Consider the following 20,888-nt stretch of genomic DNA (forward strand, 5'->3'; position numbering starts at 1 on the left):
TGTCATCACAGCTGAGTCAACCACAGAGGCAGCCAAGCACTGAGCCCTGGGACAGGAGCTCGGAGGAAGGGCACTTTGTTCTCCAGGTAAAGCCGGCGACCTCCTAGGAAGCAACTCTCCATCTCCGAGCAGATTCTAAGTTCAGACAGTCCCTGACTCCCGATGGTTCAACTTATAATCTTTGATTTTACATGGTGCAAAGCAACACACATTCAGTAGAAACCATACTTTGAATGTTGTTCTTTCCCAGGCTAGCGATATGCGGTCTGATCCTCTCTCATGATGCTGGGCAGTGGCAGCGAGCACAGCCCCCAGTCAGCCCGAAATCACGAGGGTGAACAATTGATACACTTACAACCATCCTGTACCCAGACAACTGTTCTGTTTTTCACTGTCAGTATAGTATTCAATAAAAATTACATGAGACAGTCAACACTTTATTATAAAATAGTCTCTGTGTTAGATGATTCCACCCAACTGCAGGCTAACGTAAGTGTTCTGAGCATGTCTGAGGTAGGCGAGGCTCAGCTATGATGTTTGGTAGGTTAGGTGTAGCACAGGTGTTTTCAGCTTTTGGTATTTTCAACCATGATGGGTTTATGGGGCATAACCCCACTGTAAGTTTAGGAAGGTCTGTACATCTTCTGCCAAAGAGCTCAGAATGTGAGTCAGAAGTCTTAGCCATAGTAAAATGGCATCCTCCTAAGGGCTTTCCGGTAAAGCCCCCAAGGATGCATGCTTCCTCTGACCTCACAGACAGGAACCACAGGCATATCTGGATGTGTCATCCTGGCTTTCCCTGGACAGTAAGGGCGTCTGCATACAGCTGTCCTCCGAGGAGAGCAGAGGAGCATGGGTAAGCAGAAGATTCATCTTCCTTCTGAAGGAACCGGTATTGGGAGGTGATGGCCCAGAGATGTTAGGTATGGGGCAATGGTACTTGTGAACCAAACACTGCAGGGTTTAAGTCACAAGCAAACTCCTAGTCCCTTAAAATCCTTAAGGCTGAAGGTTTATTGGCTTTGCTGATACTTTCTCTGCCTTTCCTTTACTACAGTTCAATAATTGTTTACCTTATGAGTAATGCTAAATAAATGTTATTTAAATAATAGAATTTATTGGTTTGGAAAAACTGTGCATCACTATCAAATAGATGCCTCTTATTCTGATTTAGTATATAGTTCATTACTGAGTCTGTTGAAAGATGGATCATAAAGGTTTTTAAATGTGCTATTATCAAAAAGATGTATTTGTGATTTTTTAAAAGCAATATTTGTGCCAGACCACATTTAACATTTGTTGTAATTGTTACTCTATCCATATTGAGAATACAGCAGTTGTCCCCCTCTCCAAAAAAAGCTGTTAATTTTATTGTAAACTTGACCTTTCTAGCATTTTTGTGTTTGCTTGCAATAGCTGAAGACCATCAGTAAAAATTCTCTTTCTTCAGGAGAAGTGATAGAAAACTTTGGGCTATCTCTTTATAAGAGCTTTAAAGTTTTTAAAAAATATTGTTTTCTTGATGCTGAGACATAAAACCTTAGACCATACCTTAACTGACTTCTCAGATGTCCTATATTTGAAAACCAGATTTATGGAGGAAGGATTCTCAAATGAGAGTGCATCAGAATGGCCTAGAGGGCTCGTTAAAATGCAGATACCTGGGCCCCTCCCCAGAATAGACTTCCATAAGTCTTGGGTGGGGTCTGATAATCTGCATGTATTATAAATTCCAAGAATACTGCTGCTACTGGTCTGGGACCTGTACTTTGAGAACCCCTGGTGCAAACAGTGCAAATGTTGATGGAAACAGAAAACATTCACTTTCCAGTTTTGGTGTAAACTGTACTTCCCATGCATCATGAAGAACACTTCCCTTTTTCCATCTATGATTTAACACTTTACATATAGTGATCACGAAACACTTTGATGATAAGAGGATACTTACATAAAAATATCCATTTATCCATGAGTCCACATGTAAGAAGGTTTTTAACTGTGAATTCAATTTCTTTGATTGATCTAGGGCTATTCAGAGTTTCTATTTCATTTTGGGTCGCTTTCAGAAAGCTGTATTTTAAAAGGCATTTTCCATCTAATTTAAGTTATTAAATGTATTGGTATAACATTATTAACATTCCCTATCTTTTCAATGTCTACAGGATATGTGGCGATATCCCCTTTCATTCCTAAATGTTGATTGTATCTTCTTTTTTCTTGCTACCTAGCCAAAGACTTGTTAATTTTACAGATGTTTTCCAAAAACCAAATTTTAGCTCTAACTTTCTCTACCACCTGTTCTCTATTTTACTGATTTGTGCTCTTTATTACTTCTTCCTTCTACTTCCCTTGAGTTTACGTTGCTCAACATTTCCTAGTTTCTTAAGGTAGATATTTAGATTTTTATTTTAAGCTTTTCTTCCCTTCTGTATAAGGATTTAATAAAGCTATACATTTTTATACAAGCACTGCTTTAGCTGTATCCTACACATTTTAACAAGTCGTCTTTTCATTATTGTTTAGTTTGAATTATTTTTATTATCCCTTGTGATACCTTTTTTCATACATGTGTCATTTAATTTCCAAATATTTGAGGATTTTCCAGCTAGCCTACAATTTCAGATTCTGTGGCCAGAGAATAGACTCTGAATGATTTCAATCCTTCAAACTTTATTATGACATTTCTGTAACCCAGCACAGGCCTTTCTTGGTGAGTGGTCCACCTGCCCGGGACCATGTGCGTTCTGTGGGCATTGGGTGCAGTGTTCTGTTAACTGAATCGGAGTGATTGATAGTCTTTTTTTTTTTTTGCGGTATGTGGGCCTCTCACTGCTGTGGCCTCTCCCACTGCGGAGCACTGGCTCCAGACGCGCAGGCTCAGCGGCCATGGCCCACGGGCCCAGCCGCTCCGTGGCATGTGGGATCTTCCCGGACCAGGACACAAACCCGTGTCCTCTGCATCGGCAGGTGGACTCTCAACCACTGCGCCACCAGGGAAGCCCTGATAGTCTTTTATAATAGTAACTGATTTTTTTTTTAATTAGAAAAATATAATATACCATGACTGGAGTTTTCCTTGTGAGAAAGTTTTTAATTATCAATTTTATCTTCAATTTTAACACCCGTTTTAACCTATCAATAACTGCCAGATGGTTACTCAAATATCCAACTAGGATTATGGATGTGTTTCTTTCTCTCATTGGCCCTCGTAATCTTGCTTTATGTATCTTTAACTCTCCTATTAGCCGTCTACATATTCAGGGCAGTTATGTCTTCCTGATGACCTGACTTGTCTGTCATTGTGAAACGTCTCTCTTCATCTGTGACAAAACTCCTTGTCTTGAAGTCTATTTTCTAATTAGTAATATGTCCACTCCAGCTCTCTTTCAACTAGTATTTCATGATATACCTTTTTACATTTAACTTTTATGTGTCTTTGTATTTAAAGTGCATCTCTTGCTGACAGCACAAAGTTTGATTTTGCTTTTTATCCAGTCTGATACAAACTCATGAAAAAAACAAAGAATGGGGGACATTTTAGAGGATAACTGGTCTGGACTCTCCAAAAAGTCAGTGCCCACTCTTCAGAGAATGGAAACACAAGTAACAGAATGGGAGGAAATATTTTAAAAACGAATTTCTGATAAAGGACTTGTACCCGAATATTAAAAGAACTCTTAAAACTGAGTAAGAAAACAAATAACCCTATTTAAAAGTGGGCAAAAGATATGGAAACCCCACCAAAGAAAATATATAGATGGCAAATAAGCATATGAAAAGATGCTCAACATCGTATGTCATTAAGGAATTGCAAATTAAAATGCGATACCACTATGCACCTAATTAGAATGGCTAAAATCCAAAACACCACCAACAACAAATGCTGAGGAAGATGTGGAGCAACAAGAACTCCCATTCGTTGCTGGTGGGAATGCAACCGACAGAGCCACTTTGGAACAGAGTTTGGCAATTTCTTAGAAAGCTAAACATACCAGCTGGTCTAGCAATGGCTCTCTTAGGTACTTACCCAAATGAGAAGAAATCATGTCTATACAAAAATCTGCACAAAAGTTTAGAACAGCATTATTCACAATTGCCAAAAACTGGAAGCAACCAAGATGTCCTTCACTAGTGGAATGTTTTTCAGCGGTAAAAAGAAAATGAGCTATCTAGACATGAAGAAACCTTGAATGCATAAGCCTAATTGAAAAAAAGCCAGTTTTAAAACACTATATACTATATGATTCTAACTATATGACACTATGGGAAAGGTAAAACTATACAGTGAAAATATCAGTGGTTGCCAAGGGTTGGGGAAGACAGGCAGAGAGGGAGATATAGGTGGAACACAGGATTTTTAGGGTAGTGAAACTATCCAGTATACTATAATGGTGTATACATGACATTATGTATTTGGCAAAACCCACAGAACTGTACAAAATGAAGAATAAACCCTAGTATAAACTATGGACTCTAGTTAGTAATAATGTATCAATACTGGATCATCAATTGTAACAAATATACCACACCGAGGCAAGATGTAGGCCAGGTAGGGAGTGAGAATACAACTGACCCTTGAACAACACGCGTTTGAACTACACAGCTCTACTTATAAGCAGATTTTTTTCCCACTAAATACATACAGGACTACATGATCCTCAGTGGGTTTGATCTGGGGATTTGGAACTGTGAATAAAATGGGCCAACTAAGTGACTTGAGCATCCACAGATTTTGGTAACTGCAGTGGGTCCCGGAACCATTCCCTTGTGGAGACCAAGGGACGACTGTTATGTGGAAATTCTGTACTTTTTAATTTTCCTAAAAACTAAAACTGCTGTAAAAAAAAATAATGCCTATTTTTTTTAAAAAAGACTGACATGTAACTATGATAACTTACTACAAGAAGACAATAAAATAACCTCACTAAAAAAAATGTCAATAAAGAAAAATAGGCAAAGAGCAATCTCTTTTTCTATATATCCGAGGAGACTGAGAAAGATGACTAACAGTTCAATGCAATGCACGAACCTGGGCTGGATCCTGAATGCAAAACCAAATCAACAAACATAAAATGCTTACTAACACACATTTTTGAGGCAGTGGGAAATTTTGATTATGGACTTCGTATTAAACAATATTATAGAGTTGATGTTAAATTTCTTGAGCAATTTAAGGGTATTATAGTTATGTACTAAAGTGTCCTTGTTTTTAGTGTCATGATATCTGTAACTTTCAAATGGCTAAGGTAAAAAATATTTATCTATACAGAGGTATAAAGCAAATGTGGCAAAGTGTTAACTGATGAATATAGATGAAAAGTATAAAAGTATTCATTCTATTGTTCTTTCAATCCTTCTGGAGGAGGGAAAGTTAAATGTTGATTCTTTGAAAAGACTAATGAAATATACAGAAACCTCTGGTAAGAGTGATCAACAAGAAAAGAGAAAGAAGGTATCCAGTAACAATATCAAAAATGAATGAAGAAACATCACTAACCCAGACTCTGATAAATTAATAAGGAAATATGAGTCACGTTTTGTCAACAAATTTGAAAATTTAGCTGAAATGGACAAATTCCTACAAAAGTAAGTTAGCAAACCTGTCTCAAGAAGAAACAGAACATCTGGATAGCCCTTTAGCAATGAAGGAAACTAAATAGGTAGTCAAAGATCTCTCCACATACAAAATACCAGCCCGACAGCTTGATTTGTAAGCTTCACCCAATATTCAGACAACATGTACTTCAAATCTCACAAAAACAATCCCTGTGTATCTAAGTGGAGCACTCCCTCAACTTATTTTCTGAGGCCACAGTTACACTGATTATCCAAAGACAACAAGAGAAAGAAATATTCCAAGCCAGTCTCACTCATGAACACCGATGTAAAAATACTAAACACAATACCAACAACAGAATTAACCCCTGTATGAAACACATAATTGATAAAGGCACACTAGGTTATCCCACAAAGGAAAGGTATATTTAATATTAGAAAATCATATACCTTTCAATGCATTTCCAGTTTAAAGAAGAAAAATCATACCGTCATCTAACACACACACACATAATGGCTTGGGGAAAAGCAACATCTATTCATGATTTGAAAAAATAAACTAGGAATAGAAGGGCACTTTTTTAATCCGATAAGGGGTTTTCTTATTTTTTATTCTTTTTACAAATATCTATAGCAAACATCATACACTGACGCACAGGAGGCACCCCCTTCGAAATGAGGGGTGAGATAAGGACATGCAGTCACCACTCCACGCTCTGTGAGGCGTTGGAGGCACAGTAAGATATGAACAGTAAACACAAGACGGGAAGGAAAGAAATAAAACTGCCACGATTTGCACACCACGTGGTAGTCTGTTAAGAAAGTTTTAAAATATGTACAAATCATTAGAATCAATGAGAGAATAGCAAAATTAGTAGACATAAAATAAATGTACAAAAATCAACTGCCTTGCCATATACCCTGATAAAAACTTGCAAAATATATTTTTTATAGCAAACGTTTTTAACAACATCAAAAAATATAAAGTATCGGGCTTCCCTGTTGGTGCAGTGGTTAAGAATCTGCCTGCCAATGCAGGGGACACGGGTTCGAGCCCTGGTCTGGGAAGATCCCACATGCCGTGGAGCAACTAAGCCCGTGGGCCACAACTACTGAGCGTGCGCTCTAGAGCCCACGTGCCACAACTACTGAAGCCCGCAAGCCTAGAACCTGTGCTCCGCAACAAGAGAAGCCACCGCAGTGAGAAGCCTGCGCACTGCAATGAAGAGTAGCCCCCGCTTGCCGCAACTAGAGAAAGCCTGCGCACGGCAACGAAGACCCAACACAGCCCCCCCCAAAAATATATATATAAACCTTTATGAAATTATAAAATACTACTGATAAACGCTTAAAAGAGCATAGTTTGGAAACTCAACAATATAAAGATGTTGAGTCTCCCCCCATTAATCCACTGATTGGCAAGTTGATTTAATATTTTCATGGAAGATCAAAGGACCAAAAAGAACAAAGGAGGGAAACTTGCCTTCCCAAATGTCAAGAATCATTGAAAACCTATACTCATTAAAATAGTTTACGGGGGCTTCCCTGGTAGTGCAGTGATTAGGAATCTGCCTGCCAACGCAGGGGACACGGGTTTGAGCCCTTGTCCACTACTGAGACGGCTGGTGGTTCATGACATCATATTTCTTTTTTCTTTTTTTAAGAAGATGTTGGGAGTAGGAGTTTATTAATTAATTAATTTATTTTTGCTGTGTTGGGTCTTCGTTTCTGTGCGAGGGCTTTCTCTAGTTGTGGCAAGCGGGGGCCACACTTCATCGCGGTGCGCGGGCCTCTCACTATCGCGGTCTCTCTTGTTGCAGAGCACAGGCTCCAGACGTGCAGGCTCAGTAGTTGTGGCTCACGGGCCTAGTTGCTCTGCGGCATGTGGGATCCTCCCAGACCAGGGCTCGAACCCGTGTCCCCTGCATTAGCAGGCAGATTCTCAACCACTGTGCCACCAGGGAAGCCCGACATCATATTTCTTTTAATTCTACTTCTTTTATAACTACAGTTTTGAATCTATATAATAATAAAAATGATTAAAATCAAGTTGGTATCTAGGTACATACAACTACTGAGCCCGCATGCCTGGAGCCCGTGCTCCGCAACAAGAGAAGCCACTGCTCACTGCAACTAGAGAAAGCCCTCGTGCAGCAACGAAGACACAACACAGCCAAAAATTTAAAAAAATAATAAATTTATTAAGAAAAAAAAAGTTTACGGGCACAGAGGGAGACCCATGGAACAGAACAGAGAGCTCAGAAACATACACACTCACTAAGGAAACTTGACGAGTCCAAAGCTGGCATTAAATGATAATGGTATCCATTTGAAAAAAAAAAAAAGAAAAAAGAATTTGAACCCCTACCTAACAGTATGTGTAAAAATCAGTTCCAGGTAGATTAAAGACCCAAATTAATAGACAAAAATACACTTTTGAAAGAACACATAGTGGAATACTTCTGTAACCTTGGCATAAGGAAAGTCTTCTTAAAGAAGATACAAAATGCCCACATCCTAAGGGAAGACTGAACAGTGACCACTTCAAAATAAAGAACTCCTGGGCTTCCCTGGTGGCACAGTGGTTGAGAGTCCGCCTGCCGATGCAGGGGACCTGGGTTTGTGCCCTGGTCCGGGGGGATACCGCGTGCCGCAGAGCGGCTGGGCCCATGGGCCATGGCCGCTGGGCCTGTGCGTCCGGAGCCTGTGCTCCGCAACGGGAGAGGCCACAGCAGTGAGAGGCCCGCGTACAGCAAAAAAAAAATAATAAATAAAAAAATAAAGAACTCCTGTCTACTAAGGGACAACACAAGAGAACAGAAGCAAACAGACAAACCAAAAAACCAAGCCATAAACTCAGGGACATTTGCAATTAACAAAAATGGTAAAGTGTTACTGTCTAGAATATAAAGAATTCCTTCAATAAGAAATAAGAAAAAGACACAACCCAAGTGAAAAACAGGAAACAGCACTGCAAGAGGGGAAGCCTATGTGGCTGACCCAGAAACCAGAGGGCACCAGTCTCACAGTTATTGGGGTGACTGGACTGCACCACCACGCAGTGTTCCACCCCCCCCACCCCCCCAGTGTTGGGAAGACATGAGTAATGGAAACACACAGGCAGTTTAGAACTGTACAAAGACGGGACCAACCCAATGTCTGTGTACACAGGAGGCACTGGGAGGGCCACCAGCGGGGCTGAGGGAGGAAGCACAGCCACAGCAGTCGGGGGATGACCCTCAGCACATAACTGAGCAGGAATGACCCCAATCCCGTCAACTAGAAAACACCCAACCCCCGTGTGTCTGGAGAGCCCCCAACGATGGGGAAGCTATAAAAAGCATGGTACCGATCAACTCAGCACTCAGGGGCCAGTCACCTGGGAGGGTGGGGTAGGGGTGAGAGTGAGGAGGGCATGCAGGGACCCTGTAGGCTCATTTTCTGAACTGGCTGGTGGACGGCTGGTGGTTCATGACATCATATTTCTTTTAATTCTACTTCTTTTATAACTACAGTTTTGAATCTATATAATAATAAAAATGATTAAAATCAAGTTGGTATCTAGGTACATACAAGGCAGAGAGGGCACTATCCTGAGGGAGGAGCTGGGTCCAGGCCTCTTCTCCACTCTGTCTCCTCTAGGTCCCTGACTGTCCCGTCTGCCTACCTGTTGGCCACCTGTGGAAGAGTGGACGTCCCCTGAGAGTTCACTATGTGAGTGGTGTGTTGGGTACTTTAATCCTTCACTATGAAGGAGCTTCCACAATAAGGAACAGAGATCTAGGAAGTCTTCTCATTTGTCCATGTCCTGGGGCTAACAAGTGGTGAGGCTGAAGTCAGAACTCAGGTGTGATGAGCTCCTGTCCTGGTTCATGTGTTCCAGTGTGTAAGGAGCTGCCAGGTGGGCTGAATGCTCACACCTACAGGCACCACCTCTCGGAGGATGTGATAAGAGCCTGCAGCACAGGACCCAGGATGGTGGGAAGGGGTGTCGTTTACCCCTCACTTTCATTTACAGTCTTTAAAATATATATATATATATATATTTTTTTTTTTTGGCTGAGCAGGGTCTTAGTTGTGGCACGTAGGATCTTCGTTGCTACGTGTGGGATCTTTCAGTTGTGGCATGTGGGCTCTTAGTCGCAGCACGTGGGATCTAGTTCCCTGACTAGGGATGAACCTGGGCCCCCTGCACTGGGAGCATGGAGTCCCAACCACTGGACCACCAGGGAATTCCCTTTTTTAAAAAAAATTTTTTTTTTAATTTATTTATTTGGCTCTGCCAGGTCTTAGCTGCAGCACAAGGGATCTTCATTGCTGCATGTGGGATCCTTAGTTGCGGCATGCGAACTCTTAGTTGCGGCACCTGGGATAGTTCCCTGACCAGGGATTGAATCTGGGGCCCCTGCATTGGGCGCATGGAGTCTTAGCCACTGGACCACCAGGGAAGTCCCTCATCTACAGTCTTTTGATTAAGGGACTGTAGGAGGCTGGCTACACTGACCTTGGAGAGAGCAGAGCTGAAGCCCTGTCTGCAGACTTGCTTCGTATTAGCTCTTTGGAATACTTATACCATTTTATCTTCTAGGAACATGAGTGATTCTCAAAGGAAGATCCCCAGACCTCATGACTTCCCTAGATAGCCACTTCATTAACATGTTTCGCAAAAGAAACAACTCCCTGTGCCTGACTATTTTTCAACTTTTATCACTGAAATACAAAAGATCCCCAGGACTTCCCTGGCAGTCCAGTGGTTAAGACTCTGCGCTTCTACTGCAGGGGGCACAGGTTCAATCCCTGGTCAGGGAACTAAGATCCCACATGCAAGGCCAAATAAAGAAAGAAAGAAAGAATCCCCAAACTTCCACCAGATAACTGGCCCAAGTCCCTATTCAATCTTCCTGCATTTGGGTTTGTGGAAACGGATTAGCCATCAATGGTTCCACAGAAGCTACAGGGGAATAGGACCTGTGGCCAACCAGCAAAACTTACAGATTTTCTTGTAAAAAGAGAAACAAATTCAGTTCACAGGAACCTTTTATGGCATGCCCACCTTGTTGAAGACCCAAATCTCGCCGTTCACAGTGGGCCTGGGCACCCCATGCCCATTGTAGTGGAAGAGGACCCGCTCCTCCTTGGCATTTCGACGTAAAGACGTGCAAAGCTTCTTCACTTCATCCACAGTTGGATCGAGGCTCTGCTTGTACCGCGCCTGTTGCAGGAGAAAAAATTAAGAAACTTATCATGGATTCATGGGAATACCTAGAATTAAAACTCCATCCTGGGGCTTCCCTGATGGCACAGTGGTTAGGAATCCGCCTGCCAATGCAGGGGACAGAGGTTCGAGCCCTGGTCTGGGAAGATCCCACATGCTGCGGAGCAACTAAGCCCATGTGCCACAACTGCTGAGCCTGTGCTCTAGAGCCCATGAGCCACAACTACTGAGCCCACGTGCCACAACTACTGAAGCCCACATGCCTAGAGCCCGTATTCCACACCAAGAGAAGCCACCGCAATGAGAAGCCCGCACACCGCAACGAAGACTAGCCCTGCTCACTGCAACTAGAGAAAGCCTGTGCACAGCAACGAAGACCCAACGCAGCCAAAAATAAATTAATAAATTAAAAAAACAAAACAAAACAACTCCATCCTTTACTCCAAGTCTGCATTTAATGGACCCTGCACAAGTGACCTCAAATTTCTCTATCTATAAACTGGGATGATGACTACTTCACAGGGTGGTTGTAAACATTCATTTACTCAACAAATATTTATTGAGAACTACTGTGAAGATCTCATGAGATTAATAAGTAATGCCTGCCACATGGTAACACTAGTAAAAGGTAGCATCCCTGTGATATCAAAAGTATTTCTTAGAAGCATTGAATCTGTTTGGAAAAACTGTCTGGAACATGGAAGAGAATTTGCTTAAACACAGGAAGCTATAATATATATGGTAGCAAGGGAGAATAGTTTCAAAAACACAACAAAGTAAGGAAGCAAACTGCCCCTCTCTTGCTTAGTCATATTCGCCCTGCTTACCCCCTCCCACTACTCCTGCCTGGACCCTTGCTGATGAACATAAAGGATTCACTGAATTAGCAGGACCTAAAGTAAACACACAGAAATCAACAGCCTTTATATATATATACATAAACAACAGATGGTTAAAATCATAAGGAACCCCCACTTCTAAAGCAACAAAGAAGATTGAACTTAACAAGAAATATACAAAACCCTGACAAGGAAATTTTGTAAAACTCTCCTGGAAAACAGAAGGAGGCTTGAACAAATGGGAGATGCTCCCTGCCTGGGTAGGATGCACCCACATTCTTAAGACATCAGTTCTCCCCAGGTTAAGAGTTCACACGTTCCCAATAAATATAACAAGCAGCTATTTTGCGGAGCTTGACAAGCTGCTACTGAAGTTCGCGTGGAAAATAAATATGCCAGAACAGCCAGGAAAACACTGAAAGGAGAGCTATGAGGGGTCCTGCCCCCCGACACTCCAACCTCCTCTGGGCCTCTCTAAGTAAAAGGTGAGGGTCGAGGCCCAGAGAGACCAGCAGGCCAGGGAGCTACTACAGAGTCCAGAATTAGGTCCAAACACATTTCCTGGCTTTTTGGAGAACAGTGTTCACACAGTCATAATGTTACGAACACTGATTTTATTTCATTAGAAACTGTGCAAACTTCAAGAGTGTGGTGAGGACGCTGAGGCTGGGTGAGGGGTACACGTGGTCATCAGAAGAGTCTCTCCACTTTATATTCATTTCCTTTTGTTTGCTTTCAAAGAACTTTCAATGGTAAATTCCCAATAAAAAAGAACTGAAAGTGTAAATTTATAACCGTACTAGATGGTCGCGTGGAAATGATGTGTATAAAACCACTAAAGCCAAACCAGGAAGTCAATAAAAACACCCCAAGTTGATAAATCAGTAAAAAGCAGCATACACATATTGTTCTAAAATATGGGCATATCTGCCCAAAAAACACAGCTAAAAGGGTTTACCTCTAGGTAGGGATTATGTTCTGACTTTCAAAACATAATGTGTATGTTTGTTATTTTGATAAAGTTCTCAAACTTTGTTTAAAATGTTAAATTTAAAACAAAAAAACCCCAACCCAGTGCCATGATATCACTTGAAGAAAACAGTGGTGAGAACAAGAAACATGAACGGCGAGGAAACTATGTTTGAAGCATCACGGCTCCCGCTGTGGGCCTGCCACCTGGCGCAGGGCTCAGCACACAGTGATGGGTGCTGCTCAGGAAGCATCCGCTGAAGTTGTTTCAAAAGAAGAGCAGGGAGGTGGAGGGAGCAGAGATGGAAAGCAGACACATAGGCCTGAGGATGACCTGCGGCCTATGTTTAAGAGAGGCGTCCTGAGGCTTCCCTAGGGGCACAGTGGTTGAGAGTCCGCCTGCCGATGCAGGGGACACGGGTTCGTGCCCTGGTCTGGGAAGATCCCACATGCCGTGGAGCGGCTGGGCCCGTGAGCCATGGCCGCTGAGCCTGCGTGTCCAGAGCCTGTGCTCCGCAATGCGAGAGGCCAGAACAGTGAGAGGCTTGCGTACCACAAAAAAAAAAAAAAAAAAGAGAGGCGTCCTGACCTTTCAGAGGAAAATGAAGAGCTACACGGGAGGAAACTACAGGAAAATGTGGCTCACCTCGCAGAGCATTAGTTCCTCCATGTTTGAGATATGACATTTGGTTTCACCTAATTAAATACGTGCTAATAATGCAATTTCTGACAGTAGAAAATCCTGGTGAAATACTGCATCGTGTGTTCTGAGAGTGTTGGGGGCACAAACACAGAAGCTTCAGGATGATGAAACTCAGAACAAAGTTCTTCCAGATTCCCCCAATTTTTTCCAACTGTAAGTAAACTGATACAAGGATAGCAACCCTATTCCACTGCAGGACAATTTTAGGACCCTGCCCTGAGGTGGCAGGTTAGGGTCCAGCAAAGTGGTCTCTCCCTGTGTTTCTTCCATAAGGTCCAGAATGCTATTTGTAAAATAAAACTGTGTCACAAAGGAGACTAGAGAAAGCCAACACATAATGCGATGTTTTCAAATTCATTCTCATTGAGGCAATGTGCATTAATCGGACACTGACAGAGGGGCTGCGCATTACCCATGCTACCAGAGCAGGGCTGGCCCCAAGAGAGACGGGGTCTGTGTGGATGTGGGGGCTGAGGACATGGGGCACTCAGGGGCATGGAGCCTGTGCCCGGCCTGGGGAGGCAGCCGTGGCACCTGCTCCCTCCGGCCAGGTGGGCATCTCAGCCTGTGTTGGCTCACCTAAACCACATGTTCTGGGAGCACCAGTTCAACATCTAGCTCTTGTGCAGGATTCCTTCTTGGTCCCCTTTGGCAGGAATAATCTTTTCTGTCTCTAAACTAACTTATACTCTTTGTCATGTGTTCCTGTGAAGCTGTCTAAGCTCCATGGACACTGTAAACCCCATGAGGGCAGACACGGATTATAGTTTCATGTGTGCCTTTCAGTACCCAGCTCTGTTTTTATATTCTTCCCATGGCCTCACAACACGCTCAGTTATTAGCAAACAGTTGCTGAGTGACTATCAAACTTTTACTGACACTGATTACAATAATCTGTAATGAAACAAACCAAAATGATGAATCCTATCTGACACTGAAGTGACACAAGTGAATTTCAGCACAAAATTAGAAAGTGTATATGTAAAAACTGTTGTGTCTAGGAGGTTGGTACTTAGATGTTCAATAATTCTTCTACTTTGCTATATGGAATTCTGCATATTAAACAGTTAAGAAAAGGATAGAGGAGGGAATTTCCTGGCAGTCCAGTGGTTAGGACTCCGAGCTTCCACTGCCAGGGGCCAGGTTTGATCCCTGGTCGGGGAATTAAGATCCTGTGACCCCCCCACCAAAAAAAAAAGGATGCAGGAAAACATTCCTGACTCATCACCAATAAACTACTTATTTGTGCTCTGGGTTGGACAGAAACAGGGCACTGAGCCTTAACGCTCTACACAACTAAATTTTGGCTAATCCCATAAAACTAGATGAGAGTAGTTGATAAATGAAAATCTAGTTCTGGGGGCAAAGACGGAAACCTTTTACTAAGATGTCATGACTTTGGACATGTGTTCCAGAACCACATCCACATCAGCACAATGAGAAAAGTCAGAGAGTCCCCGGCCCAAAAACACCTGCCGGAGCATAGGACCCAGGTAAACTACTATTTCAGCCCAAATCCCTCAGCCACTGTGACATGACCTGCATAAATCTAGAATTTAGATTTTTCTGTGAATCAGAGCTGCTGGAATGGCCAAACTAGGCAGCAAATCACATCCCACCTTGGTAGACACGTTGACCTCGGCCTTTATGTAAATTAAAATAAATACCTATGCTTTTTTGATACATGTGTTTTTTAAAAGACATCCTGGCTGGGTAGGTAGAAATAACCAGAAGAATTCAGAAGACCATTTTATCACCAGGAGCTTCAATGACAAGGCCCAAGGGCTGAAGGGAAGTGTGAGTGTAAGCATTACCAAGTCTCACTGGGCTGTGCTGGAGTGGAGGGAGATGCTAGGAAATATCGGACGTGTATTTTCCCTACTCCCAGGAAGGCTTCCAGGTGGCTCATAGAGGGAGCAGCAAAACAGCAAAGAGGGAAAGGCTGAATCGCAAAATAATTTTAATGCGTGCCAAAAGGAGTTCTGAATTTGTTACTTATTTTCCCTGTGAGCACAAAAGAAATGAAAGCATTTTTATTTACTACCAAGAGCAGTAACAGGGAATCATACTGGAAAGGAACTCAGTTCAAATGAGATTAATGGCTTTCGAGCTGTCTCCCCTCCGAGGGGGCTCTGGGGGGCCAGCTCTGAGCATGTGGGGCTGCTCAAGGGTTAGGACAACAGTACGTGAGACAGAAACTGCTCCCCTCCCAAACCAAAACATTTCCACAAAGGTGTGAGAAAACCAACTTAAATCAAACGGTTCCATTAGAAGAAATGAGGGAAGGGGCCTCCTTCCCACGCATTCAGAGGGCACCCCGGGAGAGCCGTGTGGGGATGTGCCCTTTCTTCCCCGCCACAGTGATGACCAGGAGCAGTAGGGTGGTGGGGAACTTCTAGAGAGTGCAGGGTCTGTGCCTGGTGAGGTAAGGGCAGGAGGCAATGGTGAGGGGAACCACCCCTCTTGCACCCACCTCTCCTGCTATGCGGGTACGAAAGCACTGACTGATCGTCAATAACTTTCAAATCACAGCCGGTTTTATCAGACAACGTGAAGAAAACAGCAAATAAATCTTCAGTGTATATGTGTTTATTCCCCTGCCCATACTTACTTCCGGAAATTTCCTGCCATCAGTAAGTGTAACAGTGATCACTGTTGGTAAGCAGCACAGCCCGCTTTGCGTGCCCCCTTCGTCACCACTCACAACTCTACTGAGTAAGAGTGGCCGTGGCGCGGGAGCCCGATGCCCCTGCAGCTGCCTTTACGAGCTGGTCCCGCAGGAGCCTCCTGCAGCCTCCCGTGCAGGGTGGAGAGTGGACTGCCTCGGGTCCATGGCCTGGCTCGGCCGAGGCCAAGGGGCACCAGAGTCACACACAGGCACCCTCCCACCCCTCCTCTGGGAGGCCTGTGCCCACCATGCCGCCTGGAGCTGGCGGAGGCCCCCTCCTTTCACACAAAAGCCACGTCACCCAAAGGACCCATTTTCAGAGTTAGAAGGCCTCTCAAGTCAGAAGTTGCAGGGACACGGGAGAAAATACCATGCAGAACTGCCAGAGAGCAGGGCGGCGAGCAGGGAGATGACCAAAGACCACAAGCTGAACCCTAGGGATTGGGGAGCCCCTCATTTTGTGACCTGCCCCACGGAGTGGAGTTCTTGCTCCTGGGGCTAAGGAAACCTGGCATACAGTTGTGAAGAAGTCACTCAAAGACAAAGCGCCCCAAAATATGAACAAGCCGCGCCGCACAGCATCTCCCAGGCTGGCAGGGCTCACTGGGTGCCCATGTGCTGCGAGGCACTTATCCCGCGAGGCGACGGTACTTCCTGCTCTGTCTGGGCCCCACATTTCACTGCTGCTGCCCAGCTTCCCTCAGGCCCGCCCCTCTGCACTGCTATCCAGCTAGGATTTGTGAAATCTCAGCTCCGCTGAAAGATCATTCGCTGTCCCCCAAGGTTAGTCCTAAACAGGAGAGTTGTTCTTCCAAACCACACACAAGGTCAAGGGGCTGACATTACTCGGAGATGTCAATAAAGTTAGGGATTCGCTATTTCTGACCTTGGCTCCATCAAGGTCTTCTCCTGTGGGATGCAAAAAATGATTTAGCCTCATTTTCTTACCTATCACACAGAAAGGACACATTAATGGACCAGCATGAAAGGCACTACAGATATTAATAATAAGCCTCCTGGGGTTTTATGGGAATTAATTAATATTTTTAAGGGCTTTGAAATGAGAAGCACTAAATTAAATGTCACCACACCATGTTAAGGTTTTGTTTCAAAACTAGAATGCCCGGGATAATGGCTTTGTGGCTGGAGGGACTGCTGTGGCACAGGAAGCATCTCACCATTTGGGAGACCTGTGACAAGTGTAGCTGGGTGTACTGAATGACAACGCAAGTCTCTAAAATACTGCCTCTTGTGCTGGGCACTGCTACTATAAGTCCAAATCTCAAGATGTAATAAAAAAACAAGCATGGAAGTTTCGGGGGATGCGAGAGAGGAAGAAAACAGAAGAATGAACAACGGGACGAAGGGTCAAAGGAAGACTGGCCCTGGGCTTAATGAAAGGGAATGGGGCTCCAGGTTTCATTTCCTTCCAGGATGGTCTCCTGCTGACTCTACATGCTAATAAGGCCTAAGCAGTGCTGTTGCAGACTCCGCCTTCCCTGTGGATGTGGCCCCTCCTCGTGCACATTCCAGAGGTTAGAAGGTGTGGTGGCAAGAGGGGCTCTGCTCCATGTGGTCCAGTTGGCAGCGGTGGCCCTTCTCGGTCTGGTGAAGCCACACAGAACGCTGCTGTTGTGCTGCAGGAGAGTAATGGCAGCGCCTGGGGGAGGAGCTGGGGTCTCTGCTTGGTGGGTCTTCTCATGACAGAATCCCGTAACGAGGAAACCTGTGCTGCAGCAGCGGCACTGCCTGTGCTTCTTTGGGGTTTCTAGTAAAGATTACTGCACATTACTCGACTAGGAATGTGAGTATGAATAATGCTATTTCCATCCTTCTACGGCAATGAGCAACACCTCAAGTTCAGATCCAAGAAACAGAAATGCCTGAGAGATTTTCTCAGAACTGTCCAGGAGGAAAAAACATAATGTTAGACTTTGGGCCAATTCTGCCTTTGGTCTGGGGTCTTGCAAGCATTTCACCCCATCCTTCTCCTTCCCAAGTAGGAAGCAAGGGCTTCCAGGGAACTGCTGGGTAGGAGGAGGAAGGTCAGGTCTGCTCAAAGGACACCTGTCTTAGGTGGTGGTCCCATGTAAGAAAGCTCCAGGCCCCTGGAAGTTCAAGAGCTTTACACCACCATCGCTCACAAAACACTTATTGTTGCTACAGCCCTTTGCATCCCCACTATCATTACCTAGGCCAAGCTGCTGCCATCACCACCACCAACACCATCGTTGTCATCATCACCATCACCACTACCGTCATCATTTTCATCACCGCCAAGACGGATACCATCACTACCATCACCATCGTCACCTCACCCCCTCCCTTCCTCTCATCTTCCCTCTGTCCTCCCCTCTCCCCCTCTTTTTCCTCCTCCTTCTCCACCCCTCTCTCCTCCTCTTCCCTCCCCTTTGTCCACCCCTCTCCTCCTCCCTCAGACTGCTCTGACTGCTGTCTCTCACCTCTTCCCTGGTCCATCCTCCTCCATTAATCCTCAGATGTGGCCATGACTCAGCTTCCCTTCTTTTCTCACACTACATGCGCCTCCTGGACGGCACCTCTGAACAAATCCATGGCCGAATTCCTCGTCATGCTCCACACATGCCCACCCTCTGGGCTCCCTACCATAATCACTGGCATCAGCCTATACTGAGTCACCCAGACCACACTCCCCAGGCCTGTCCTTTGTGCTGCTCTCCTTCTCACCTCCCCTTCATCGAGAACTTGTTCAGTGGACCTAACACGTGGCTGTACCACCTCTACCTTTATCAGGGGTCAAACACGCCCCAACTATCCCCAGGCCTCCAGACCATCATCTCCAAGTCTCTCCATTCGGTCACAGACTTCCCTCTCAAATACACAGCAATCAGGCCACCTGCCCTCTAAAAACGAGTCCTCAATGGGGGTGTCTGCTGCTCCCAAGACAGCATCACCATGCCTGAGCACAGCACAGCCACCTCGGCTGCATCACCCTCACAGCCCTCCGCTCAGCCACCGTGTCATTTCCAGGGGTCCTGAGCAAGCTGTGCCCTTTCACAGACCTCAGAGCTACTCTGTTGTTAGGAAGGACACAGGGCGAAGTGTTGTGTAGCACAAACACGCTGTCCAGTCCATTTGCAAGTTCTATTTTCTGTTTAAATGTTTTCACTAGGGACATCCCTGGTGGCACAGTGGTTAAGAATCCGCCTACCAATGCAGGGGACACAGGTTCGAGCCCTGGGCTGGGAAGATCCCACATGCCGCCGAGCAACTAAGCACGTGCACCACAACTACTGAGCCTATGCTCTAGAGCCCGCGAGCCACAACTACTGAGACCCCGTGCCACAACTACTGAAGCTCGCGCACCTAGAGCCTGTGCTCTGCAACAAGAGAAGCCACCACAATGAGAAGCTCGTGCAGCGCAACAAAGAGTAGTCCCCACTCGCCACAACTAGAGAAAGCCCGCACGCAGCAACGAAGACCCAACACAGCCAATAAATAAATTAATTAATTAAAAAAAATGTTTTCACTATTTCATAGTAAGATACTATCTTGTATAATTTTTTCCCAGTGTTATCATTATAAGACTGTTCCCCTTCCCCAAATCTCTTAATTAAAGAACAAACAAAAAACAACTACTGCTTATCTTATAAGCTGAAATGGAACACTTGAGTCCTTGAAGTATAAACAGGAGGCAGGAGCCTCCTATAAACAGGTGTTCAGTCTATAAACCTGCCCAAGAATCTACTTGGCCCAAAAGGAACTCACAGACACTGTGCTGGCTCTCAGCATCACACCTATAGAAACAGTTGCAGTTTTCATCTAAAATAAAACCAGATCCTTCCCAAACTCATCACCGAAATTTGGATCTTGAACAAATCAAAACCATCTCACCAAAGAAGAAGGGAGCCCAGAGCCCTTCTGCAGAGCAGAAGCAGGGCCCACACCCCACCCCGGCTGGCCGGCCTGCAGGCCTCGCCTTGGCTTTCATGCTCTGCATTTGCACCTGTGCAGCCTGAGTCTGGTCACTCAGCACAGGTAGAACTGAGTTTACTTGTTTTTCAGAAAGAAAGGGGGTGACCCTTAGAAGAAGTCTAGAAACACAGAATTTTCTGATCACTTTCCAATTGGTTCCAACCTTTTCATATTATTTTGGAATTTTAGGGCACATTCAGAGATAGAATGCATAAGCCATAATACTGACCTCTTAGGAGGACCTTGGCTCTGAGAGTGGCTGACAGATAAGGGCCATTCCACCTGCCTGGGTCATCACTACAGTAAGAGGCTCACGACATGTGGTCTGCAGAGAGATCTGACCTGACTTAGATTCATGTTTGCTTCAACAATCCAGGGCCCCCCTTTGACCATTAAGTAGTAATTTATTTTCTGTCTTCTAAGAATCCCTCCTCTTGACTCACAGTCTTCAAGGCTCCAGCACAGACTGTTCTAGCGATCTGCTCCACCCACTTCACAGTTCTAGCTGAGCAGCAGACACAAACATTTTCAGGTATCCCACCGCCCATGCCCCCGCCAAGATGTGCCAAGGGCAGTGGTGTCTCAAAGGAGGCTCTGACTGGGTTAAGAAGTGAATGAACCGCCTCACTGCGGCCCACCCTAAAAGCAAGTTCCAGTCCATTTCTGGGGCTGACAGGAATGCCGCTGGCCGTCAATGCTGTATCACACCTCCAGGGAGAGACAGGCTGCAAGCAAACCAAGTTTCAGTAAAGCCCCCCCAGGAAGTTCAGGAGTCCTCCTGGCCACCTCCCCTCTACTCCCTCCGTATCCATGACAGCCCTGTGGTGGCTTCATTCCCCTTGGGTGCAGTCTCCGTTGTGCCTCTGTCCCTCCCCCCTCGACACTAGAGGTGAGCCACACAGGAGTCAGATGTGCCCACTGGTGAGTCCCTCCCCTCTACAAGAACTGGGGTCCCCAAGATGGAGGGCTTGGGTTCAGCCCCAG

General features: G+C 44.9%; 1 protein-coding gene across 4 annotated transcripts in view; it reads right to left on the reverse strand.

The window, feature by feature from the left end:
- RPTOR (regulatory associated protein of MTOR complex 1) overlaps positions 1 to 20,888 on the reverse strand; it is a 347,492-nt gene that overhangs the window by 177,613 nt on the left and 148,991 nt on the right. For all 4 annotated transcript variants that reach the window (XM_060133269.1, XM_060133267.1, XM_060133268.1 and 1 more), the window contains exon 4: positions 10,610 to 10,768. In XM_060133269.1, the coding sequence (XP_059989252.1) occupies positions 10,610 to 10,768 (159 nt within the window). The remainder of the gene's footprint in view (positions 1 to 10,609; positions 10,769 to 20,888) is intronic.

This window comes from Lagenorhynchus albirostris, chromosome 20, assembly GCF_949774975.1.
Source record: "Lagenorhynchus albirostris chromosome 20, mLagAlb1.1, whole genome shotgun sequence".
In the NCBI taxonomy this organism is placed as follows: domain Eukaryota; kingdom Metazoa; phylum Chordata; class Mammalia; order Artiodactyla; family Delphinidae; genus Lagenorhynchus; species Lagenorhynchus albirostris.